General features: G+C 38.7%; 1 protein-coding gene across 1 annotated transcript; it reads left to right on the top strand.

Moving 5' to 3' along the window:
• Positions 1-285: 285 nt before the first annotated feature.
• On the top strand, positions 286-10,224 carry adgre5a (adhesion G protein-coupled receptor E5a). Its single transcript, XM_073495357.1, has 19 exons — positions 286-713; positions 2,906-2,986; positions 3,505-3,675; positions 3,791-3,943; positions 4,171-4,317; positions 4,587-4,709; positions 4,844-4,887; positions 4,981-5,085; positions 5,344-5,497; positions 6,217-6,339; positions 6,455-6,645; positions 6,741-6,905; positions 7,009-7,203; positions 7,476-7,693; positions 7,803-7,863; positions 7,965-8,056; positions 8,209-8,377; positions 8,465-8,560; positions 9,276-10,224. The coding sequence occupies exons 1-19, from the start codon at positions 683-685 to the stop codon at positions 9,315-9,317; spliced, it is 2,361 nt and encodes a 786-aa protein (XP_073351458.1). The 5' UTR covers positions 286-682; the 3' UTR covers positions 9,318-10,224.
• The last annotated feature ends 868 nt before the right edge of the window (positions 10,225-11,092 follow it).

The raw sequence follows: 11,092 nt of genomic DNA, 5'->3' as shown, positions 1-11,092 counted from the left end.
CAGACACTCTGCTTTTGGGAGGGTATACCCACCAGTAGAACAATGACGGTCAAAACTCCACTTGACCCCCCCTTTGTCTGTCCTCCAACAAGCAACAGTCCAACAGAGAGGAAAGATACAGAGAGATGAGCAAAGACAGAGAGCAGAAACAGAAATTACTTGTGCCAAAGCACTCTTTGGTAACGCTTGGTTGTCATGGAAACAGAGTCCAGTGTGCAGGCACAGCTGTTTCCTCTCCTCTATCGCCCAGCCCCAACAAAACCAGAAGTTGAAAACTCCTGGCTGTCCTCTCTCAGAGGCGTGATTCAGGGAGAGAGAGAGAAACCCCTCCCAAAAAAACTTACGTCATCTCAGCATGTCACCCCAGTAGTGAGAGCAGATGAAGATTCAAAGGAGAGAAACAGACACAGACTGTGAGGGAAAGGAGAAGTCATCATATGATATGAGAGTCTACTGATTCCATTTTTATATATATTTTATTTGCTAGCATCACCACATACTGTCGCTACTTTTTCCATACCTATTAGCCTTACTGCCGTACACAGTACTTTACGTTTAAGTTACAGACACAACTCGGGAAACTTTGGAAACTGCACTGTCTAAATGTAGACAGTTCCCAGGTTTTTGTTTTGGTTGTTTAAACTTTCCTCGCACAAATCTGGACAGAGTTTCCCTCTTCACCATGCCGGGCCGGTGGAACCTCCTGATACTGGGTGAGTCACATCTGTCATCCATCTGCACAGTAGTAAGGATGGAAATTCATCTGCTGAGAAAGTTTGAAAATGCTCCGTGCTTCAGGGAGGGAAACTGGCTGGCTGCAGTAGCCTGAAAACTTTTAAGAATAGATATTTATATCTCGTTCAAGTTGAAATCTGCCATGAATTTTGTATCACACTTTTGATATTTAACATACCGTTACTGCCAGTATACATATTCATTTTAAAGGGAATAACTGTCGAATAATGATGACCAAAGTGGTATACAGAGAAATTTGAAATACAATTAAAGGGTAAAGGTAAATTTATTTGTCATTTTACAACACCAGGGTTGTAAAACAAAACAAACTATTTTATAGAGAGGAGTGCAGAGCCTGCCAGAGGAGAGAAGCTGCTCCATATACTGGCGGTATGGTAACGGATACTTCTGTATCTTCTGCCAGGCATTACATAATTCCATTTTACATTACATACTGTAACCGCTGCGACAGAAATAAATAAAACAATTGTATATAATCATGCTTATTTTGATCTATGTTTTATTACTTAAACAACTTTCCACTGAGATCAAATCTGACAGGAATCTTAAGTCTTGACAATGAAATTATAATCTCCCAGCTTTTAATGAGAGTCACTCTGCAGCAGTTGACTCTGAAGTTTATGGGTGGGAAAGAGGCCCAATAAATTAGGAGTAAAGGAAAGAGAGATGCTAAACACAGCAGCTTTTCTTCAAACTACCCGCTATCAGGGCCCCACTGCTCAAAGGATCTCTGTTGAATCTCTACTGCTTTTAAAGTGATATTTATACACTATGAGCTCATTGCACAACACCCACTTGTCACCTGATAGTGACCACAAGCATACACTTCTGCCCTCAGAGGAGGAAACTGTGTGTGTTGCTATGAGTAACAACACTTGTATCACTCAATACGAGACCAGTGGAACATTTCATAACGCAATGATCACAATCTCGGTTAACCCCCTTTTTTTTTTACTTTATATTATCTCAACCCAATCGCAGGAATAAATGTAAGCCAAGTACATATCTGCAAAACCAAAGATGAAAAGTTAAAAAACCGGATGTTTCAAAACCATAGATAAGTTAACACTGAATGTTATGTTGCAACTTTCCATTTAGGTGGAATTATCTTTTTCTCTAGTTGTCCTGTTAATGTAAGTCAGTTCTATTTGGATTAGTTCCTTCCTTAAGTTAGAATTTAAATCATCAGTTCTTCCAAACCACCAAAAACATGCTGAATGTTTCTTAAAACCTAATATCTACTTTTATCTGGCCAACAGATTTTACTGGCAACTTTTTTCTTCCAAAGGTGAAAAAAAATTGTTGACAGAGAAGTTTGTTTTCAAAAGTACAAAAGTTCGTTCACCTCCATTTTATGAGTGTTGCAGCAGATTCTTGAGCAGCAAATGTTATCTGCCAGGCTAGATAAGTGGGAACATACCTCTTTGTGATTTGGATGAAATTACACTTTAATTAACAATGACTGAGCTACATTTACCATGTTCAGGGTATACTGTATTCATTTTACAAACTGACAGTGGAAAAAAATAACTGGACACTTTCTTCCTGTTTCCTTTTACTTTACATTACACCCATCTGGTGTCGTTTAGGCGACCACAGAGGACTGACTCTGCACTCTCATAGCCTGAGGATGTAATGCTATTTTATGACTGTGCCATGCCAGCTGATGTTTCCTTACACATACACATAGGAAGCAGAGTTCTCCTGACACCCATGTGTTCATTTTAAATTATGGTGCAGATTCTGTTGGAACAATCTGAGGAAATGAGGGTGGAGAGTGAGGAAATTCACCTTTTCTCAGGACATTTCTGGTCTGATTTGTGTGGTCAAACTGATCCTTTAATGTCCCTGTAGCTCAGTGGTTTTCAAACGTATTTCACTAAAATCCTCCTCTGATGTTTTTGATTAGCTTTCCCATTTCTTTCTCAATGATTGATAGAAATTGTGGATTTGGGGGCATGGACTTTTTTTAGCTTCTGAAAGGCGGCAGGCCAGAAAAAGTTTGAGAACCACTTCTCCAACTACACAAATTATCTTTGATTTATTGTTTAAAAAGTGTGTCAGTGTAGATTAAGCATAGGTCTGGTCAGATGTTGCATTAATGTTCACAATAAAACTGTAGATTAACAGTTGCCTGCTTTCTTTTCAGCTCTGTACCTCTCCTTCGTTGTGGTCCTGTCGAAGCCACCCTGTCCTAAAGGATTTATTAGTTTCAATAAAGAATGCATCGGTATGAATAACAATCTTACCTTAACACATAACCCATTGTGTAAAGACCAGCAGGTTGTGGCATATGTGCTTTGTTTGTCATACATTACTCATCCTTGCTTCTAGAAAAAGAAACCAAAAGAAAATAATATTTACCATGATGGAATGGAATGAAGTACATTTACTCGAGTACTGTACATAAGTACAGTTTTGAGAACTTATACCTGACTCAAGTATTTCCATTTTATTATATTTGATATTTCTGCTCCACTACATTTTGGAAACCAAAAACCAGCTACTTTTACTTAGTTAAAGTCCTGAGTTGTTCTTCATCTGTTGCTAAATGATTCATGTTAAATCAGATATTCAGGTATTAATTGCGTTTGATGTATTACTACCACACATTTTCGTTATTTAAAGAGTCTACTGTAAAATTAAAACTTGAAGGAGTTTGGTTAGCCATACTCGCAGATATACATTCATTCAGGCAGTTATTTATATGATAATCATCTTTGTTACATTCCTGTGTCCTTTATTAAGATAATAATGAATGTGCTGAGGATGAAGACTATCCCGAGATGACTGGGCCCTGTGGAGAGAATGCAGTCTGTCTCAACACAGTGGGCAGCTTTTACTGTCAATGTAGTGATGGTTTTATATCATCAACAAACACAAAGAATTTTTCAGCTGCTACTTCTGCAACATGTAAAGGTAAGTTATCTTGTGTATTTATTTAACTATGGCAGAGACTTTTTATGACAATTTCATTGAGGTTTTACTGCTGCCATGCAAATAAAAACTTTCTTTCTTTGTCATTTTCTTTAAGATATCAATGAGTGTTTGGCGAACACGGACCTATGTGGACCCACTGCCAAATGTCTCAACGCAATTCCAGGTTATTCCTGCATTTGTGATGATGGATTCGTTTCCACTACTGGAGTTGAAGTGTTCCGCAATGGTGTCAATGTGACATGTGAAGGTAAGATACTCATCAGTACCCCCTCACTATAAAATAACACAGTGGTAGGTTATTTATATGGTATGTATGTATGTATGTATGTATGTATGTATTATTGTTCCTCTTCTCTGTGCTGCAGGGACATTATGCAAATATGATTTATTTATAGTTTATGGTGAGAACATTGATGGCTGAGTGATCGTTTCTTTTCTCCGCTATTATTAAATGTTGTCTTCCTGCTCACATAGATGTCAACGAATGTGAACAGGAAAAGGTTTGTGGGCAGAATGCGAGATGCATCAACACACCGGGCAGTCATCTCTGTGTCTGTAATGCTGGCTTTGGACTGAAATCTGGCAGATCTAACTTCTCTGCTGGTCAGGAGCAATGTGAAGGTGAGGGCTACAACATGATGCTGCAAAATACTTTAAATATTAGATTTTTGTTCTGACTTCAAAGATAATTGATCCTAAGTTCTGAATAGTAGGACAGACAAGAATATTCTGTGCAGTACACTGAGATGATTACAATCCATAACATGCTGGTCTGAGATCTGCTTTATGTTTTTATGAATTACCAGGAAATTTGATTTTCCATTAGCACTAACTGAAACACACAGTGTAACCATTTTCTCTTTTCTCTCCCTGGTTTGTTTCTATTTTAGACAAATGTATGGTTGACGAGACAATATGCGGAAATGGAACGTGCCACCATGGAGCCAGCGGCCATTACTGTGCATGCCACGCAGGGTTCACTAACTATGGCAACAACCAGTCTAAGTGCACTGGTAAGAACACAGTAACATTCAACTTTTTCCAACATCCATTACTGAACCTGTGTTTGTTCAGTTAATATATAAACAGAACAGAAACAGATTATCAGCAAGCACATGTAATGAAACCAAACATCCTGTTTCCTCAGCGTTAGACTGTGATGTTTTCAAAGACATGAACAATCTGACAGAGGTAAAGTTCCAGAAACACTTTTATGACCGTCCAGTACATATGTTTAAAATGTCCATCACCTCATACTTTTGTGTCATTTTTCCTTATATCTAGGAATCTCACGTTGCACATGATCTTGTGATGCTGTTGAAAAAAGGCTGCCTGGAGCTTACAGAAAGTGAGAATCCAACAGAACTGGATGGAGATGACATACTGAAGGTATTTCTTCACAGAAATTAATTTAAAATCCATTTGATTATGTAAAAAAATCAGTTCCTCACAAGCAGCACAGAAACAGGAAGTCCCGCCCCCTTCAAGCTCTGTCACATGTTCAGATGTTTCTGCTCAACTCAGACTGTTTATGTTGACCTGAGGTGGTATGCAGCCTGAAAGTCTGCCTCGGTCTGACTCTGTCTCCTGTTTCTCCGTGCAAATGCTCATGTTTCTCTCTCTACCCCTCCTCTCCTGTGGCTGTAGAGACTGTTGTCTGCGATCGACGAGCTCTTGTCCGGCAAACCCTTCAAAGATAACAGGAAAGTCTCCACCTTTCTGGACCTGGTGGAGAACACTCTGAGGCTCATAGGACCTTTCATTACGCCACCTGGGACACAGAGATCCACCACTCACACAGGTTAAATATAAATTGACACAAAGTGAAGCACTTGAGTTTGTCTTGCTTTCTTTGCTTTGGTTTCTCATTCACAAAGACACGTACAAGCGTTCAGTCAGAGCTCTTCATTCAATGACTGAAGCCAAGTTTCCACCCAAAGTAGCCAGACCTTTTTGTCCCAGGAACTACTTTTCCTTCAGCCTGTTTTCTGCTTTTCCACTGCTTTATAAAGACCAGTGAAACAAATGATTCCACTGACGTATGAAAAAGCAACGGCTGTTTTTAAAGCCACTATACAACAACGATGGCGGCAATTAAAGCAACAGGCAACTGTCATTTTTTTGTTTGACTCTGCAACAACAACAAGTATGTGGGAGATTCAAGTTGTGCTGCTGTCGATCACAAACTCGACGCTGATGTGTCGAAGCACAATGTACTGAAAACAACCTGATTTGTGGCTGTAGATTTTTTTTTTAAAATGTGGATGAAAGGCAAAACAAGTTTCTACTCAGTTCTCAGTCATCCAGGTCATGGTAAATCACCTAGAACTACTCAGAAATGTTCAGTGGGTTAAAATGATGTCCCCAGAACTTAATTTAGACCCTGGCACCTGTGGTGGTTCATGGTCTATGGGTTGTTACCATTGAAACATTGCTAAACACCTTCCACCTTCTTTTTTGCTGAAGCAGACAGGCGATGTATGTTGATAAAAAACTGATCTTTGTATTGTATGGGTTCAGAGCTGGAGCTGCTGGTGCAAACGGGGGCTAACTTACCTCAGGGACCTGTAACTTTATCATCTAAGCAAGCCCATCTGGACATCCAGTTGGAGACAGCTGCTGGAGATCTCTCCAATTACCCTGGTAATGATAATGCCTGCAATTAACACATTTGTACCACTTTCATTTAGACATAGATGACCTACGAATGTAATGAATGTCCAATTAATCCAGTGTTATCCTTCTGTGATTGTGAAAGGCTTTACTGCAGTGTCCTTGCTGAGCTATGCAAACCTGAACGACTCTGCAGACGGCTTTTTTAGTGGGATGAAACCAAAAGCGAACCAAAGATTTAGGATCAACTCTAAAGTTGTGACAGTCACCGTCAGTAACAGAAACACCAGTCACCTCGAAGAGCCAGTCCAGTTAACTTTCTACCACCTGAAGCAGGTAGCATATAGTTTTTTATTTATCATGGATCACAATCTTTCACTGCATTAAAATATTGTTTGTATAATGGTCATTATCTCTATTTTGTTTCACAGACCAATGAATCCAACCACACCTGTGTGTTCTGGGATTCCTCTGAGGGAAATGGGACGTGGTCTGATCGTGGATGCAGCGTGGTGAAGTCCAACTCTGAACGAACTGTGTGCTCCTGCAACCACCTGAGCAGCTTCGCAGTGCTCATGGCGCTCTATGAGATGGAGGTTAAAACTCTACGTGATGATACAAATAGTTCAGACATAAAATTCGAAACTTCAGTCTGTTTCTGTTTTCTGCAATGTCACCCTCTTCTCTCTCCCCCAACAGGACAAGTTTGAGTTGCAGCTGATCACCTGGGTGGGTCTGTCCCTTTCATTAATTTGCCTGTTCATCTGCATCCTGACGTTCTCATTGATCCGCTCCATCCAAAGCCCAAGGACCAGCATCCACCTGCACCTCTGCATCAGCCTCTTCATTGCCATCCTTATCTTCCTTGCAGGCATCTCTCGCACAGAGAGTAAGGTAAATACGATTGTGAAATAAAAGCTTGCGCAGTCAAAATGCCTGCAGTGTCCAGATGAGCGCAGTAATATTTCTGACACCCTTGAATAGAGCAGAGGAATAGATACTGAGTAAAAGCACAGCTACTGAATGATTTATGTGGGTGCTGTAGATTTATAAACAACAATTCAGCAAGAAGTTTCTCCCTATTTCTTTCTCCCCATTTCTCTGCATCCTTTGTCCTTTTCTCACTGCTGTCACCCTGATCCTCATCTCTCTCCTTGCTGCATTAGGTTGGCTGTGCAGTGGTAGCAGGGCTGCTGCATTTCTTCTACCTGGCAGCATTTTGCTGGATGTGTCTGGAGGGCATTCAACTCTTCAGGATGGTAGTCCTGGTCTTTAACACCAACTTCAAAACCCTTTACATGATGGCAGGAGGCTATGGAGTCCCAGCTGTGATTGTCGGTATCTCTGCCCTAGTTAATAGCAAGGGATACGGCACTGAGAGATAGTAAGTTCTCTCTTCTGATGTTGATCTTGTTGAATTATTTTTTTTTTAAGTAAATTCAGGGTTATGTTGACATATAATCGGCTCCATAAACTCTCAATATTCATTGCAGCTGTTGGTTGAACTTGGAATCCATTTGGAGTTTCTTTGGTCCTGCCTGTGTCATCATCTTTGTGAGTAAAAAAATGATTATTGAAATGAAAAATATCTCTAAAACTGACTTCAGTGCTTTAAAAAAAAAGTTTTTTAAATCTTGACTTCTATCTCCTTTCAGGTCAACATTTTCTTCTTTCTCATCACGGTGTGGAAGTTGGCGCAGAAGTTCTCAAGTTTAAACCCTGACCTGGACAATCTGCAGAAAATAAAGTGAGTCAGTATGTTTCATATGTGTGTATGGACAAGGTCTGCATGGGTGTGTATACATGTCAGCATATATTTCCTATATTACTGCTTAGTAAGCTGTTTCCTGTTGAGGAGCCTCACATGTGACAAATGTGTGTCTTTGTTGCCTCCTGCAGGGCGTTCACCATCACTGCAGTGGCTCAGCTGTGTGTGTTGGGCACCATGTGGATCTTTGGTTGTTTCCAGTTTGAGGAGGGCACAATTGCCATGTCCTACCTGTTCACCATCTTTGGCAGCCTTCAAGGGGTTATGCTCTTCGTCATGCACTGCCTTTTTTCCAAACAGGTCGGTCACGATCCTCTCAGAAACAAATAAGAAAGTCTGCTGCTTTTTCAGATGTCAAAACTCTATTTGTATTTATTCTGATTCTAGGTGAGGGAAGAGTATGGAAACATCCTGTCCAGATTCTGTGCGCCGAGGAAGAAGAGCTACTCAGAGTTCAGTACCTCGTACTCCAGCAAAGCTCAGGTAAGCAGATATTTATATTGGTTAAACTGTAAAATCCAATCATTCATTCATTTTATCACAATGCAACATAGTTCCTACTTTATTTGGCTACCATACAGTATCTACTTTCATAGAAGTATAAAAATATAATAAAATAAGATGCTTTAAAGGTGGCGTGAGCGATTCTGAAGAAAAACAGTTGGTGTTGAGTCTCACTCCAAGGTTGTGAAATACTGAATCAACAACAATTGCATTACACTGTAAAATTATATCACACATTTCTTATGCGTGCGGACAGTTTATCACTTTATCTGTAATGAGATTGCCTGAGAGACCGGGGTTAAGTCACACAAGTTGAATTCTGGAAACCTTCCAAAAGCAAGTAGATAAGTCTTTTTCAGAGTTTGAATGATGAGGTATTCAGGGTTCAGCAGTAACAGATTATTTGTAATCTGGTCAGATTATCTGACCATAGTCAGACCAAACTACATTTCAAAACTTTTTTAATAAATATGAATATGCCAAATATGTCCTACTGTATATAAAAGTAACTTACTCTTCTCAGATTGCCAGTTTTCTTAATCAGAACTCGAGTAATATTTCTTCTTGCTTTTTAATGATGATGATGATGGAGTTTTTATTATTTTTTATTTATTCTGAAAAATGTGAGTTTTTGTTATTCAATCAATCACATTACTGAAAATTACTGACAAAACTCTCCTTTGTGGTTCTTCAGGCATCCAGGAGCACCCGGGACACTGGAGAGTCTCACATCTGAGGAGCTAAAGAGTGACGTGGGAGAAAAATCTGATTTATCCTTGAAGACTGCCATCTCAGATATTCGGTAAACTGCTGTCCTGCCATTTGTAGCCAATGCACCTGTTTGTTTTACTGCAAAACGTTGTAAATAGTATCTTTCCACAGTTTTATTTACTTTGTTGTTAATGAGCTGGTCTTTGTATTTTAAGATATTGAAATGGAACTGTTGGTTGTTATATTTTTTTTTACATATTAGGGATTTCATTCAAAATGAGAAAATAAGAAATGAGCATCACCATAATAAGACTATTCTGTCTTCAAAAACTGAATGTTTTGGTATTGAAGCAAAGCTATTATGATCCCATGATCAGAGCCCATAGTTGCTTTACCCTCTCACACTAACTGGAGTATTTAATTCTTTGTAAATAATGTCCCTCATTTTGAAATATAAGTCTCCAAATGTTTAGATTTTTTGTTATTTGGAAAAAATATCAAAAAGATTAATGATATTTATGAAGACCTGTTTAATCAGGTGTATGTAATGTGACTCGTTGTGTCCTCCAGGTACTTTATTCAACAAGCAAAGACAATCTGAAAGATATTTCTGAGTCAAACACGGTTTTTCTGTATAACTGGTCCACAACATTTAAATTGATATATGACCAACAAAGAAGAGGACTATAATGAGAAAATAATGTTTCAAATGTATGTTTGTGTATATATTGATGGGCAATGTCTAATGTATTACGGTAAGTGATGCAATCCTGCTGTTTTACCTTGCTGTAACATGTTTTTGTTTTATATCTAAATATATTTGAAAGAGTTTTTATTTACCAAGTACAGATAACAAGTGTTTTAAAACTTGAATGTTCAAAGAATGCCTATCCTGCAAGCTTTAAATGAAATAAATATTCCGTTGTACTTCATGCTTGAAGTCTTTCCACCACTGTTCTTGAATTATTTTACTCAAAATATAAATTTGATTTGAACAGTTGAAGGACAAATACATGTTTTTCTTTAAAGTTATTTATGTCAGAGGCCAGATTTAGCAGAAATAATAACAAACTAATGGTGTGAGTAAACCAATGCAATGATCATCTCTTCTTTTCCACCTTCCTAACACTGTTGCATAACTCTTTACGTATCTGGCTGATTGACTGTAAAGATAGAAACACTTACATGTACAGCGGAAATAACCTCAAACATAATCTCTTCTTCCGTCCTGTTTATGTGAGATACAGACATGATGGGCTCACAAAACAGCTCTGAAGTCTCAAAATTGGTAATTACATTACGAGTAAACAAACCTTGAGTTGTCCTGAAAACATTTTTGTTGGGTGTAGTTTTACCTCTTTAAACATTTACAAACCTTGGTTTGTAAAGTCACTACTCGTATATCTTTTTGCATACCACACGCTGAGGATGATTTTTGAATCACAAGTCTATTTTTTTATCTAATATTTTCTGAAATATCTGTCAGGGAGATGTTCAGTGTAGGATCAGAGTACCTCATTCTTCCAGGATCCCACAAGTATACCAGAAACCCATGAGGCACCTCATCATCATCATGCTCTTGCAAACTCCCCTCATGTCTCTGTGCTTATGTTTATGTGACCGACAGTGGATGATAATCATCATAGCACCAGTTAAATAACAGATTTAAATTATTTTCATTTCACTGATAATATGAGAAAGAAAATGACAGAATGTTCATGACAAATGACTTTTTTCACTGTTCAACTACTTGCCGAGCACTGGATAAATGCTACAAAATGAAAGTGATGGCTGAGGTCC

This window comes from Pagrus major, chromosome 23, assembly GCF_040436345.1.
Source record: "Pagrus major chromosome 23, Pma_NU_1.0".
Classification (NCBI taxonomy): domain Eukaryota; kingdom Metazoa; phylum Chordata; class Actinopteri; order Spariformes; family Sparidae; genus Pagrus; species Pagrus major.
The sequence above is the reverse complement of the archived record's forward strand: the minus strand, read 5'-3'. Positions and strand labels throughout refer to the sequence as shown.

Coding starts and splice junctions, on each gene's coding strand:
- adgre5a (XM_073495357.1), top strand. CDS start 683: ATGCCGGGCCGGTGGAACCTCCTGATACTGG. Junction 714..2,905: donor GTGGAACCTCCTGATACTGG/GTGAGTCACATC, acceptor CTTTCTTTTCAG/CTCTGTACCTCTCCTTCGTT. Junction 3,676..3,790: donor TACTTCTGCAACATGTAAAG/GTAAGTTATCTT, acceptor ATTTTCTTTAAG/ATATCAATGAGTGTTTGGCG.